Genomic DNA, 16,434 nt, shown 5'->3' with positions numbered 1-16,434 from the left:
TCCTAGTTAATTTATTGGGCATACTGTAATTATTTGGTTTTAACATTAACAAATCTCTCTCAGTATCCCAAGTCTATGGTGCATCCAACAAAATAAGCAGACTCTTGGATGTCACTACCGCCCGGCTCCGGCTGGGTTACAAGTATCTTTGGCAGGTTAAATCACCACCACCAGATGTAGACCAAACGAAATGTAAACTTTGCCAGATGGATTATTGTCACACCCTGCGTCATTATGTACTGGAGTGCGATAAAATTAATGAATTTAGAAACAACTCACTCAGAAGTGTTCAAGAAATGGCTAAGTATTTTATCCACAGTGGTATATTACAGACCATTCTGGAGAAATACCCTGACTTTGCTAGCTGTAAATAAAGCATTACCACATGTGTGCATGTGTGTGTGTGTGTGTGTGTGTGTGTGTGTGTGTGTGTGTGTGTGTATGAGTGTGTGTGAGTATGAGTGTGTGTGCGTGTGTGTATGAGTTTGTGTGTGTGTGTGTGTGTGTGTGTTTATGTGTGTGTGTGTATGAATTTGTATGTGTGTGTGTGTGTGTGTGTGTGTGTGTGTGTGAGAGAGAGAGAGACTCAGCAATCAACATTTGCACCAATAACTCACTACAGTTGTGACCGGGTGTGGAAGTGTGAATTGCTCATTACTCTAAAATTTGTTCATGATTGCAGCCATGTATAAACGTAAGTAACCATTCTTACAGTATTCATTACCTTTGTAACTTGTGAGTTCATTACCTTTGTAACTTGTGAGTTCATTACCTTGTACCTAGTTCAGCCATCAAAACTTTGGAGCCCGGTCCCTGGACCCATTGTGTACCTCTGTAATCTGTAAATACCTTTGTAACTTGTAATGATTGTGACTAGACCTACCTGGAGTTCATTACCTTTGTAAATTGTGAGTTCATTACCTTTGTAAATTGTGAGTTCATTGCCTCTGTGGCTTGCTCAGCTATCAAAACTTTGAGGCCCAGTCCCTGGACCCATTATGTACCTCTGTAATCTTTTGACTACCGCCCACAGGATGGGTATGGGGTGCATAATAAACATATTAAACTAACTATCCCAAGTTAAACCCAATACATTACTACATTTTGGCACTTCATCCCCAGGGAAATCTTTACTTATTTTGTCCTTTAATTTGGACGAATTACTATTCCATTCCCTCAGAGGCATATTTGCACTTTGCATTATTTTATTAGCCTCTCCTTAAGTCATTAACAGCGCCTCTTCAGTTGACGTCACACCCAGGAAATTGTCCACATAAAATTGTTTGCTCATTACTTTACTCAATGGACTTTCCATACGTTTAAGGTGTGCATTTATCGTCGCTTGAAGTAGGAACGGACTGGATGTAGCACCAAATAATACGCTTTTAAAGCGAAAGGCTTTCAGAGGGCTAAGTGGGTCACTAGGATTCTCAGGCCATAAGAAGCGGGTACAATCCCGGTCAGCCTCTTGTAAACCCACTCTTAGGAAAGCTTTACTTATGTCAGCCGTAAAGGCATAGTGCTTCACTCTGAAATTTAAGAAGATATCTCCTAATTTTTCCGTCAACGACGGACCTGTCATCAAACAGCCATTTAAACTAGGTACATTTTTGTTACTCCTGGCACTACAATTAAACACAATTCTCAGAGGAGTGGTCTTAGAATTCTTCCTCACTCCGTGATGTGGCAAATAGTGACCATAAATTTTGGCTTGCTCAGGAGGTACCTCTTCTATAAATTTATTAATTAACTGCTCAGCAATTATATCATTATAGGCAGTTAACAATTCTGGTGTCTTACTCAGTTCGCGGAGCTGAGCCTTTAACTGTCCATATGCCATTCTGTAATTAGTGGGCAATCCACGGAAGTCGTACCCAGTATTGTCCAGATTCAAATTTCACATCTCTCAGGTACTGCTCCTGAGTAAAAGAATCGTCTGGACTTTCTTCATTTACATTTATTCCAATGCTGTCTAATTCCCACAATTTATGCACTGGCTCAACACCATTCTCTATGGATGAATTATACTGGGGTACAACATCATGAGTAAGACACACAGTTATGGTATTTGTAGTTTCCTCTAGTCATGAATTATTATTACGAGGAATCCTACCATACATTATATGGCCTCCTGCAGTCTTCAAAAGGGTGACACCACATTTCTTTACCATACCCTTTACAAAGGAGGCATAATAGTCACTACCTATCAAAATATTTATTGGGCCTACAGAATCATCACTTACACCAGAAGGTGCTAAATTTACATTATGTGAAAGTCTTTCTGTAGCTTTACTAAGCCCTACTGCAGATATTTTCTCTGGAAGTCTATCTACAATTACTGCATTAACACGTTTTTTCTCATTGCCCAACCTGACAGTTACATAAACAGTGTCATACAATTGAGCTCTTTTATCTGAGAGAAAACCAGATAATTTTAGAGCTGTAGGATCTCCCATCTGTACTTTCATACCATTAAGACAGTGGTTCCCAAACTTTTTCAGCTTGTTACCCAATTTAACATGCCACATAAAGCATGTTACCCCTTTCACAAAATGTTGTTATTATTGATATATATGGCTAAATTAAAACACTTTTATTTATTGTATTTGAACATTGTGCATCTCTAATGACTATTACCAAAGATGTCAAGAACATCAGTGGGATGGATGGAGTTGCATACTTGAAGCTAGTTTAGGAATTCTTGGCTTCGTGGTTGAAAGTGCCAGCCTGGCATCGTTTGCAACATTCAAGCGAGTCCTCTTTTTTGTTTTCATACCCAGCACAGTTGAGAAGCCCTTCTCGCACAGATACGTTGTTGAGAATGATACCAACAACTTCAAGGCTCTCTTGGACAGAGTTGGCGAGTCAGGTAGTCGTGAAATCCAAAAGGAATCTGCATTTTGGTTTTGGAATTCGATTTTCAAGGCTTCATTGGCTCGCATTGTGATCCACTCCTCCTTTGCAGGGAAATCATCATCATGAATGGCATCATCAGGTACAGAGAAGGGATGAATGATCCACTGAAGAGTCGCTGTTTCTTGGTCACTCTCTGGAAAGTAGTGATGCATGCTTGTTTCAAGCCCCTTCAAATGGTCGCTCATTTCTTTGTTGATGGTCTGTAGAAGTGATCCAGTATCATGACTATTCTCCTCAACAAACTGGTCTAGGGTGGGAAACTGGGCGATCACTCCTTTCTCCAAGCGCCGAATCCAGAGTCTCAGTTTCCCCAGAAATGCAGTCACAGTGTGATGGGCATCAATGACAGTCGTGTTTCTGCCCTGGAGTTGCAGATTACCACTGATTTTCAAATTTCCCTTTTTTTTTTTTTTCTGTCACCCCCCATTCCCCCCAAAAATGGTTAGGGAATGAAATTTTTTGGGAACCACGGTTAAGAATTTACGTTTTTTTAAAAATCGTTGGGACCCTTGGTCTAAAAAGAAAGGTTCATTTTTTGATTTGCCTTTTAAATCACCCAATTTTTTCCTGTAACACGGGCCCAAGGCTCTTCAAAAAAATATTTTCCTTGCAAAATTTTTACATTGTTTTATTTTGTGTCAGGTTTAAACCCAACATTATCTTTAAATTACCCAAGTTTTATCATATGGGCCTTTCCCTGGTTTATGGTTTTCCCCAAAAGACATTGATAAAAAAATTTAATTTGGCAAACAACCCCTTTGCCTGGGGTTCCAAAACACCTGATACACCCCTTAAAGGTTCCCCCAATCTTAATTTTATCATTCCGGGAAATTTATGCATTGCAATTCTTGAAAAAAAAGGTACCCTTCAGAAGACAATCCCCATTTCTTTGCGGGTTTTTCTTATTAACGGGGGCTGTTTTGGGGGTACTTATTCTTCTTGTTGGGGAAAAATTTTATTTTTCTGATTCCCTGCTAATTTATGCCCCTTATGCAACTTTTTTTAAGAAATTTTTTGATTATTACCTTTTGGATTTTTTCCTTTATGAAACTTGACAGATACCTCAGGTTATTTTTATTTCACCCCAAAAATGAGTTATTTGGGCCCGGTCTCCTTTTGCACAATTAATTCTTTGGCCCCTGGTCTTTTTCCCCCAGCCCCAAAATAACCGATTTTTTTCAGGGGGTCACCAAGTTTTTATAGTTTAATTTATTTTTGTCCAATGGCACCCCAAAAACCAAACCCTTTTCCCTTCAGTTTATTTTATTATTTAAAAGTTTAAAGGAGTGTCCCCGGTTTAACTCTAAAGCTGTAAAACCCTTTAAGTGTGATCGGGAAATTTTTAAAATTGCAATGATTTCATAGACCCAAACCCAAATTTTTTCTAAAACCCCATAAAGTGCCCTTTTCAAAAAAGTCAACTGCTTCCTTTGGGGAGTCATCTACTTTTGGGAAAGGTTTTGTATCAGTATGGGGGCATCTCCTCTTACCTGTCCTTTGAGGTAAAATAATTTGGGTTAAAAGGCTGGGGTCACCCCTATCATCACAGCTGTTTTAAAAGGGGGTTTTGGAAAATTCCTCCCAATTTTCCCCAGGATTAAATACGGGTGGATATTTCCCTGGGAGTTTTGGTAAAAATTTTATTATTTGTTGGAGCGGACGTTATCTGCCGGGTTTTAAAATTTAATTTATTAAAAGGCCTATTTTTTACAAAAAAAAATTTTTCTTCTAATTCATAAAAACTGATTAATCATGAGATCAACCCCAGTCCCCATCTAAAATTTTACTAACAAATCTCCTTCATATTTGTTGTAATATAATTTGTATGAACCCCATATTTTACCTGGCATCTAAATCCAATTTTAAATCACCCAGTATTAAATTTTTTTTGATTCATTAATTTAAACATTTTTTTGTTTTGTTTATGACCCTTTTTTGCCTGCAGTGTTTTTTTTTGCTCTTTTTCCCATATGTTTTCTTCTATTTTAAATTCCCTCATTTTCAGCCATGATGCAATGTCCCAAAATTAAACAATTATGCTGTTTTAACCCAAACGCATTCAATTTTGTTGCGTACAACCAATCTGTTTAACACAACAATTCAACACCTTGCTAATTACACCCTTAACACTGTTCAATTTTAACCCTTTAACCCAACCTTACATCACAATCAATTTACAACATTTTACAACTTACAACACTGATACAACACCTTTAAAATAAACCCAAAATTTCTTAACTTGAATTACATGAAAAAATTATAATAAAAATTTTTAAATGTACATTAATAAAACCTTTTAAAAAAACCTTCAAAATTAATATTAAAAAATTAAATTAAACCCTTCCCAGAATTTGGAAAGGGGTTTAAATTATCCCTGTTTTAAAAAATAAATTTATAAAATTACACTTAAAAAATATAAATTTTTCCAAATTATCTTATCAAATTAACTTATACAAATAATTAATATAAACCCTAACCACTTTCTTTAAAATTAATACATTAATATAATTAGCCACAAACCATCAATTAAAATACATTTATAAAATTAATATAATCTTTAGCCACACTTACCTTAATTTTTGAATAATTATAATCCACTAAAATTTAAAAAAATTTTGAACTTAACATCCCCCTCCTTCTTTATTTCATATATAATTATTAAAATTTTAAATAATTAATGGCTTCACTATTTTCCCCCGGGTTTAAAAAGGACCAACGGCAAAAATTTAAAAGTGGAAAAAATTTCATTTTTTTTTGAATGTATCCCCAAAATAAAATTCATAACAGTAAATGAACAAAAATAATTATTATTTATCGGGTTAACAAAGAGGGTTTTGGGCAAGGTCACCCAAAAAAGTCCCCTTAAAAACCCCCACCCCTGTCATATCACCGTTTTCCGGACCTAAAATCATAAAAAAATATACATCACCAGGGAAAGCTGGTAAATATAAAATTTTGGACTGTATTTAAATTAAAAATGATTATATATAAATACACATTTATATAACAGAAAAAAAAATATCTTAATCATTTGCACTCCTTTGGGGTTTTTTTTGGGATTAATGTGTCATTGTGGACCCCCTTTTCCCCATTTTGAAGGAATTTACTGGCCCGAAATTTAAAACCCCAAAATTTTGACCCGCTTATCTAGGGTTCCTGGAGGTTTTTCCCGTCCTGTGCCTGATTCCTCAAATTGGGGAAAACTTTAACAATTTTTTTCTCTATTTGGGGGTGTCAAATTTTAACCTCTAAAACAGAAAAAATTTTTCCCATTAAACTTTTTCTAATAATTCAAACAAAAAGGCGACTCCTTCTGCCCCGGCTCAGTTTCCCCTTTTTTATGACATAAATGTTAATTTAAAAACCCCGTAGAAATCTATATACATATAAATAATTTAATTTCCGGGAAAAAATGTACCCCCTGTCTGGAAAAACCCTTCCCGCTCCTATAACATTTTTGTCTGGGATTTCCCCTTAAAAGGGACCTAAAATGGAGGAATATTTAAAAAAATTTTTTGCAAAAAAAAAACTTTGGGGGGCAGCTCGGTAAAACACTCCATAACTTTTAAATTTTGCACAAAATTCAAAAATTTTAAAAAGCAAAAAATAGAACCCCACTAGAAAAGGAGAATACACTGGGGGTCATCTTCACCCTTTTGATAATCTGATGAAATATCACCCCTATCAAAAACAAATACTCAGATCACAAACATTTGGGGTTCGTCATGCCTTTCGGGCCCCAGACCGACATAATGTTAATCCCGAGGGGCATTCACCAAATTTTTAATTAATAACAAAAACATAAAATGGGGAACCAAAAAAAAAGTCCCCAACCAAAAAATGCTGGGGGGAAAATATCTACCCTTAACCGGCCCCAACCCCGCCTCGAACCCGTTCTCCGGGGGCACTCCCATGTATCAAAACTTTTTCCGGAAGAAAAAGGAGGGTGGGTGTAAAACCGAAAGAGACGGGCGCTCCCTTTTTCGGGGGGCGGAAAAAAATAACAGGCGGGTAAAAAAAGGTCAAATATATCTGAAATGCGTAGGGAGGGCACTGGGGGGAAATAGAAGCATCAACTTAAGCTAAAAAAACCTTTTTGGAGTCGGAATTGGGAAGAAATAAAAGCCATAAATAAATCGAAAAGAAACCCCAAAATATTTCTTCTCCTTTCCAAATCAAAATCCAAAACGTCAGTATTGGGCCCCTATTAAAAAAGATGGGTCCCACACAGATGACAACAAAGGGAAAAGGTAAACCCTCAAGTCCCAATATTTACTCAGTTTTTTAGGCCCCTAACCGGGCTGGGGTGAAGATCAAAAAGAATTTTTATTGAGAGAGCCACAAAAAATTTATTAACACAATATCCGATGTTATCCCCCTAAATGACTTCGGGCCCATAAATAAAATTTCCATACCCCTGCCCCGGGGGAAATCATGGAACTCTGTTTCATCAAGGGCTTCGAAGCCCCCATCACGAGCCTTTTCCATCCTTGGGAGGGGAGCATGGACACGGGGGCGTCCCCAGTTACTAAAAACAACAGACATGTTACTCCACAAAGGGGGAGTAAAGCCCAAAAAGAACACAGACCCAAAAGCACTAACATCATATCATAAAAAAACTTTGAGGTCCTAAAACAAGATCCCCACCCATCTGAGCCCCTCAGTTACACAACCCCGGGCAGCATGGGTTTTTGGCAAGTCGCTCCTGTCTGTCTCAACTATTGGACCACTCAACAAGGTCCCAAATGCACTAGAAGACAAAAAAAAAATGCAGATGTAAATATACAGACTTTTCAAAAACCCCAAAAAAGTGTGACCATGGCGTAATGGGGCCCCAAAATGCGTGCTAAAGGGAAAAATTGGGGAAAAAAGATCAAAAGGATCTATAATTTTTTCCTAACGGGAAAACCCGAGAGTGGGCTCCCCAGGGAAAAGTCAAGGGGGCAGCTCGGGGAAAAAATCTGTTCCCCAAGGCACAATTTAACTCCCCCTCTTTTCCTCATCCTTATATCCGACATAGACAAGGGTTCCCAAACACCGTGTCTTCCTTTTCAAAATAGGGAAACCCATGACAATGTCTTCCCTTCCCGACACTCAAAACTCCAGGCAGACATAAACCTCTTTCAGTGAGCGAAAAATTGAAGTTCAGCTTTGGAAATTTCAATTACTCAGATTTTGGAAAAAACATGGGGAAATTAAATCTTAATCAGAGTACAAAAAAAATTTCCCAAACCACAAAATGAGGCAAAAACACCAATCAAAAAGACCGGGGTGATCATGTCGGGGGACCCACCTTCAAGGACCATAACTTTTAATAATCCCTCTGCTAGAAAAATGACAGGATGGATAATGAAAACCCTTTAAAACTGGGAAAGGGCCAAGCCAAAACAAATTCCTTCCACAAAATAGAGCAAAAAACTAACATCAAAGACCTGGGAGTGATCATGTCGGAGGATCTCACCTTCCTGGAGTTTACCTGGAGAGAGTTCCGGGGGTCAACGCCCCCGCTGCCCGGTCTGTGACCAGGCCTCCTGGTGGATCAGAGCCTGATCAACCAGGCTGTTACTGCTGGCTGCACGCAAACCAACGTACGAGCCACAGCCCGGCTGGTCAGGAACCGACTTTAGGTGCTTGTCCAGTGCCAGCTGCTAGAAAAATGACAGGATGGATAATAAGAACCTTCAGAACTAGGGATGCCAAGCCCATGATGACACTCTTCAGGTCGCTTGTTCTATCTAGGCTGGAATATTGCTGCACACTAACAGCACCTTTCAAGGCCGGTGAAATTGCTGACCTAGAAAATGTACAGAGAACCTTCACGGTGTACATAACGAAGATAAAACACCTCAATTACTGGGAGCGCTTGAAGTTCCTGAATCTGTACTCCCTGGAATGCAGGCGGGAGAGATACATGATTATATATACCTGGAAAATCCTAGAGGGACTAGTACCGAACTTGCACACGAAAATCACTCACAACGAAAGCAAAAGACTTGGCAGACGATGCAACATGCCCCTAATGAAAAGCAGGGGCGTCACTAGCACGTTAAGAGACAATACAATAAGTGTGAGGGGCCCGAGACTGTTCAACTGCCTCCCAGCATACATAAGGGGGATTACCAATAGACCCCTGGCTGTCTTCAAGCAGGCATTGGACAAGCACCTAAAGTCGATACCTGACCAGCCGGGCTGTGGCTCGTATGTTGGATTGCGTGCAGCCACCAGTAACAGCCTGGTTGATCAGGCTCTGATCCACCATGAGGCCTGGTCACAGACCGGGCCGCGGGGGCGTTGACCCCCGGAACTCTCTCCAGGTAAACTCCAGTAACCCAGGTATTAAGTTGGTTGGTTAATAGGGTTGAAGCTTATCGACTACACTACGGTCAGTATTAAAGCTGTAAACCAGTGGAAGGACTCGGTCAGATGACCAAAAGCTCCAGCTGGGGGCCATCATATACCTAAGACCCGCGTCAGGAAACACTTGTCCTGTTTCCTGACAAACATTACCTAACCTATTCCAAGGTAAAATACAAATAAATTGGTTGGAACGGTTTATTTAAACAATACTTAAAATTCCTTCCTCAAAACTTGGGCTAACAAGTCCTCACACTGCAGTGTGTCTAATGACAAACTATTTCAGCGGTTAAGCTATCTGAGGAAGGTAGCTTGATAAGTATTGTTAAGTAAGACACATGTGCAACAGTTGGGTATCCTTATCCCTAAACGTTTCGCCTACACAGTAGACTTCTTCAGTCGAAAACAGAGGCAGCATTAGCTGTAGAGATGTCAAGATGGTGGACTGATTATATTCACAACCCGATGCCTTGCATATGATTGTGAATATTTCCTTGTTTAGATTCCTGAAAGCCACTCTTAAAAAAATGCTATTCCGCATTGCTGAGGTAATTATTCGGTTGAGTTGTGCCTCAAGCAATGTGCTGACAACTATGAGGTCTTGGGGGGTCCCTGAGGTCTTTCTCTTTCAGAGATTCTCAGGCTTCGTCTCCTGATCCTGTACCATTTCTGGTCGTCTTTGCCCTTCCACAATTTTCATAACTTTGCATTTGCTGGGGTTAAATTTTGATAGCCACTTGTCAGACCAGTCCTGCAGGCTTGTCCAGATCCATTTATAGTCTTTCTTGGTGTGCTTCTGGTTGTATTCTCACCAGTACTACGTCAACAGCGAACTGGAACACCTCTGACTTGATTTCTTCTGTCATGTCGTTTACATACAAAAATCTCAGTCCCAGTATGAGCCGAATATCAAAATGGTATACAATACCGACAGGTTGGTAAGTAAGACACATGGGCAACATTTAGTCATCTTTATTCTGAAACGTTTCGCCTACACAGTAGGCTTCTTCAGTCGACAGACAGTAGGCAGAAGCAGTAGAGATGTGAAGACGATATAATCAGTTCTTCTTCACTGTCTGTACTCGACTGAAGAAGCCTACTGTGTAGGCGAAACGTTTCAGAATAAAGATGACTAACTGTTGCCCATGTGTCTTACTTAGCACCCAGTATGAGCCCTTGTGGGGTCCCACTCATCACTCTCCCATCTCAACAGCTCACAGACAATAACTGTTATTTTCCTGTTAGGTAGTCTTTAATATATTGTAGTACTATTCCTGCTTGTTCCTCTAGGTTTTCTCCCTCTTGTGAGGTGCTGTATCTTACAGTCCATCAATCTTCTCAAGTGTTCCTGTGTGTAGGTACAGGTACATATAAATATAGTTACACAAATTGTCATACATAGTAACATGTGTAAATTACCTTAGATAACCCAAAAAAGTCAGACAGAAAGCCTATGGTTATCCAAAGCATTTCGGGAAACCTTAAAGGGCACATCAGTTGCCTTATTAATCTTAAGATAGTTAAGTTTGCTCGAAATGAGGATGTTCTTGCATGCTCACCTAAATGTCTTTCACACTTGTACATTGTATCATGATGAAATAATCTTTAATCTTTAAAAAATTGTCTATCATCTCAATTTTACCTTTAACTTTGTACAGTATCATATAGATGATAATAATGCAAATTAATGAAAATTATTATTAATACTTAACATTATTTTAAATCAAAATGAGCGGGAGTTCCATCAATGTCACACTACAACAATAATAATAATTATATAACATTTATCAGGATTTGAACATCTACAATGAACGTCAGAAAACATTTATGCTTTCTGACCTTCATTGTAGGTGATCAAAATCGTAATATATATTATACAATCATTATTACTGCGGTGTGACACTAATTGAACTTCCCGCTCATTTTGATTTAAATAAATGCAAAAAAATATTGGTAATTACTTTCTTTCATTAGTAAGTAAGTTTATTTAGGTACAGGTACATATAAATACAATTATCATATATAGTGTAAATTATCTATGATAACCCCAAAAAAGTCAGACAAAATGACTTATTCCCATTGTGGTAATATCTTATTTTTTAAACTTTAAAAGTTAAAAACAGCATCATTACAACACATTAGATAAACTGACCCTCATCATCTATATAATGAGGGTAATCGGATTGTTATATATACAATAAATAATATATTTTGATTGTTTTAAAAGAGTTAGTGAGTGAGAGAGAGAGAGAGAGAGGCGGGAGGCTCGGCTCTGATAGTAAACAAACACGTCTCTAGTCTCTCCTCACAGTATTAATGGTCTTTATTTTGTTAATTAATGGCCTGAACAGTAGTAATGGCGTCTCTTCTGCCATCTGAAGTAGCCAGGCTTGTGTTAGGTGGGTGACTTTATTTCTTGGGTATAATGTTGGTGTTGATTTACACAGTTGAAGCAAAAGTTCAGTCTGTGTCGAAGGTATTTTTTCAGATTAAGTTTATTTAGGTACAAACATATAGTTACAAAATTATTATACATAGTAACATATGTATAAATTACCACCAGGATAACCTTAAAAACTTTACAGTGACTTATTTCCATTTGGGTCCTTGTTAACCCAGGATAACCCAGTAAAGCCACTGTACATTACTTGCCTTTGTGGTCCTTTGATAACAACTTGCCAGATCATTTTTTCTTCCAGGATACAAGCCGCAGCTGTCAGGTAATACTTATTCACCTACCTACTTACTGCTATGTGACCTCTACAGGTTTAGCGCTTCCCTGTTAAATTAATGATACTGTTAGGTACAAGAACAACCACTGGCAGGAAACAGGCTCATCATCATAGAATTTCTAATAGGTGTTCTTCAGATGTAAGCCAAATGTAAGGACCCCAATGGAATTAAGTCACTTAGACTTTCGGGTTATTCTAAATAGTTTACGCTGTATGATAATTGCACTTGTGTGTACCTCTGCCTAGATAAACTTATTTACCATTTAAATCCAGTAATTTCTGAACTGTTTGCATATCTCTAAGTTTTCAGGGCTCTGTATTGATAGACGTTAGCTATACATATGCTGTTATGTATGATTATCTACGTAACTGTATTTAAGTATACCTGAATAAACTTCGACCGACCAACCGGTTGTATGGCTCTTCATTCTCCATCTACATGGATGGCTCGGCACGGACCTCCCCCCTTTCCACATCCTCTGCGGCCTTCTTCGCTAATCTCTCCTTGTGTCAAACCTGGTGGTTAGACTCTGCTCATTCTGTACAGGCAGGGGAGCTCTTCGCCATTCACCAGGCTCTGGCTTTTGTCCTAGATCACATTCCCCCACAGCCATTGGTTCTGTTCTCTGATTCCCAATCCTCTCTGGCACTTTTGTGCTCTGCCCGTCCACGGTCACTACGCGTCCTTGTTCATCGGACACAATCTCTCCTTGTGCGCTTCTTGCGGAGCCCAGGTTGGAGCATCTCCCTTCAGTGGGTACCTGCCCATGTTGGAATCTGGGGCAGTGAAGTGGCGGATGGAGCACCCTCTCTCGCGCACACACTTCCTACTATTACCCCTCTTGCCCTGGGCCACAGTGATTTCACAAGGGCTGTTTGGAAGGGAATCCACCATCAGTGGCAGGAGGGCCTGGCACACTCCCTCTCTTCTTCGGCGTTGGGCTCTGTCCGATCTTTTAATGGCCCCTGCCCTTGGGCTCGCCATTCCAACCGCTCGGTGGATGTTGCACTGACTCGCCTTCGAGTCAGGCACTCACGACTGGCGGCTCATCTGTACCGCCTTTGGATGACGGACTCTCCGTACTGCCCATGGTGTCCCTCACAGCCTGAGACGGTGGAACACTTCCTGTTGTGGTGCCCACGTTACCACTCTGCACGGACTACTCTCCGTGCGGCCTTGCGCATGCTTCGGGTGCGCACTTTCACTACCTCTCCTTCTCAACGGGGAAGGGTTTTGCCATCTGGACCGTCAGGAGATATTGGCCTGTACCTGCTACTTCCTGCTGGCTTCAGGGTGTATCAGGGACATATAATACAGAGTTACTAGTCAAAACATTCTTCCACTTTGGTTGAGGTCCCCTCTCCTAGCACTGGACGGCCAGGCTCAATATGGCGTATGCTGTCAGTGGCCCTGAAACTCAACAGAAGACGACGACTGACAGACCGACCATATAAATGAGTTAGAAAACTCACAAGTTGAAGAATTAGACACTTGCATCATTTGAGAATCTTTATTGTGGAAATGTTTTGTCAACAAGTTGCTTCCTCAGTGTAGTACAGAGATGAATGGTGGAAGATGAGCAGGGGTTTGAGGTAATCAGTCTCTCAGCCTTGAGTTGACTATTGATAACAAATTGGCACCAGTACATCATCAGAGCCCCACCCAGAATAAATGAAATCATGTGTCGCAACTATCTGGGTACATACTAACCTGTGCAACGCTTCGGAACCTTCGGAACCTTTCTATTTGTGGTGTCATGTTGGTGCTTGATGAAAGATTTGAATTTCGGATTTTTTTTTAATTTTGGATGAGGAATACTCAACCTGTAGTAATAATTGATACTTACTTTGTGTTTATTGATACTGTATTTTTATAATCATTTTCTTTACAGGTTTTTTAGAGGAAAACAAGTGCCAAAAAGCATCAGAATGTCTCCTAAAAGAATTACCAATGTTAGAAGAATGTGCACAATTGAGGAGAAGAGGACGAAAAGCTAATTTGCGCATTGGGAACAAATCTCTGGAAGATATGTTAGCTGATTACACTGACACAAAGGACCATGGTTAGTCCTTATGCAATTAGGAACTGAATTTGGTCCTGTGATTTGTTAGCTTTACCATTGTAATGGTATTGACTTAAGCACAGTACATGCACTTGCTGTTCTTAATAAGGAATGTTTTAAATAACAAAAAAAGGCACAATACCGTGACTGGAACGATACACAAATAACCCGCACATAAAAGAGAGAAGCTTACGACGACGTTTCGGTCCAAGTCAGACCAAAACGTCGTCGTAAGCTTCTCTCTTTTATGTGCGGGTTATTTGTGTAATGTTTTAAAGTAATTAACAGACTCAGTTTTTTCTGTGGAAGCAATGTGGTTGTTTAAATTTTGCATCAGAGTTAAAAGAATGTAATTACAGATACTGTTAATATTAATGATGTAGAAGGAAATTAGTGGAAACATATTAATACTGGAAGATAGTAAAAAAGGAATGGGATTATTCTATAAATTTTTCTTATTAGAAAAATATTGCCAGTTTTGCACAGATCAACAATTTAAACCTTGCCCTTATTCCAGTTGCAGATTGCTCGAAGAATTACCCAGCATCTTTTAGCAAAGTATCAAGTACAGATAGTTTGTATGAACAGGTTAAAAAAATAACATCAATTGTTATTGAGGCTAAAGATTTAGTTAACCAGGTAAGCTATACAGTAATTCATTTGTAAAATAATTTTTTAATATTTGTAAGTTTCTGATATTATGAGCCATCTTTGTCATTAGTGAGTTTGCAAGAGAACTGATAACAGGGAGGTTCCCAACCTGTAAGCAGGTTGAGTACCTTGTGTTTCAGTGTAGAAATAAGCTGTTTGTATGGAAAACAGTAGTATAAAACAACATGATTCACACATTTGTACTATGGATTTGTGTTTGTAAAACTTCAGTTAGAGCATGTGTGTCCCATTAGTGAGGAGGGATGTCTGTGACTTTGGGTATGTGTTTTGTTACTCTTTAAATATTGATGTGTGTAATTTGAGATGTACTTTTATATATTGGGGACTCCTTGCATTGTACATATCACATTTGATAATTTGATTAACTTTTTTTTGGCAGTGTTATTTACCTTTATTTAGTCTTGTATTGCTCTTCACAAATGCTGTATACCAGTATGTAAAGATAACAGTTGTTTGTCTTTTTTCTTTGATAACATTAGGAAAAAGCATCCCAGTAGTTTCTGTATTTAAATGTATTATGTTCTAATTGATTTTTGGAAGAAATATTCTATTTACATTATCTATTTTTTTTGCAGCTTTGGTATTCAGAATTCTCATAAATTAAAAAAAAAATATTTTGGCTTTAAATGATAAATGAAATTCTGATTTCTTGTTAAGAAGAGCAAAAAGTCTTTATTTCAGTTTAAATACTGTATCAGATTCAGAGTTTTTCAGATGATCTAGAATTCTTTCCAACATTTTATATAGTAATGTTCTCCAAAATTAAAATTTTGGAATATTATTATTATTATTATCACACTGGCCGATTCCCACCAAGGCAGGGTGGCCCCAAAAAGAAAAACTTTCACCATCATTCACTCCATCACTGTCTTGCCAGAAGGGTGCTTTACACTACAGTTTTTAAACTGCAACATTAACACCCCTCCTTCAGAGTGCAGGCACTGTACTTCCCATCTCCAGGACTCAAGTCCGGCCTGCCGGTTTCCCTGAATCCCTTCATAAATGTTACTTTGCTCACACTCCAACAGCACGTCAAGTATTAAAAACCATTTGTCTCCATTCACTCCTATCAAACACGCTCACGCATGCCTGCTGGAAGTCCAAGCCCCTCACACACAAAACCTCCTTTACCCCCTCCCTCCAACCTTTCCTAGGCTGACCCCTACCCCACCTTCCTTCCACTACAGACTGATACACTCTTGAAGTCATTCTGTTTCGCTCCATTCTCTCTACATGTCCGAACCACCTCAACAACCCTTCCTCAGCCCTCTGGACAACAGTTTTGGTAATCCCGCACCTCCTCCTAACTTCCAAACTACGAATTCTCTGCATTATATTCACACCACACATTGCCCTCAGACATGACATCTCCACTGCCTCCAGCCTTCTCCTCGCTGCAACATTTATCACCCACGCTTCACACCCATATAAGAGCATTGGTAAAACTATACTCTCATACATTCCCCTCTTTGCCTCCAAGGACAAAGTTCTTTGTCTCCACAGACTCCTAAGTGCACCACTCACTCTTTTTCCCTCATCAATTCTATGATTCACCTCATCTTTCATAGACCCATCCGCTGACATGTCCACTCCCAAATATCTGAATACGTTCACCTCCTCCATACTCTCTCCCTCCAATCTGATATCCAATCTTTCATCACCTAATCTTTTTGTTATCCTCATAACCTTACTCTTTC

At 39.1% G+C, this 16,434-nt stretch overlaps 1 protein-coding gene across 1 annotated transcript; it reads left to right on the top strand.

Annotated features, from left to right (window-relative positions):
- Positions 1–11,522: 11,522 nt before the first annotated feature.
- Positions 11,523–15,706, top strand: LOC138855017 (uncharacterized). Its single transcript, XM_070101616.1, has 3 exons — positions 11,523–11,669; positions 13,895–14,065; positions 14,583–15,706. Exons 1-3 carry the CDS (start codon positions 11,627–11,629, stop codon positions 14,729–14,731), a joined length of 363 nt encoding a protein of 120 aa, XP_069957717.1. The 5' UTR covers positions 11,523–11,626; the 3' UTR covers positions 14,732–15,706.
- The last annotated feature ends 728 nt before the right edge of the window (positions 15,707–16,434 follow it).

This window comes from Cherax quadricarinatus, chromosome 78 (assembly GCF_038502225.1).
Source record: "Cherax quadricarinatus isolate ZL_2023a chromosome 78, ASM3850222v1, whole genome shotgun sequence".
NCBI lineage: Eukaryota > Metazoa > Arthropoda > Malacostraca > Decapoda > Parastacidae > Cherax > Cherax quadricarinatus.
Note: the sequence above shows the minus strand (reverse complement) of the source record. Positions and strands in the feature narration are given on the sequence as shown.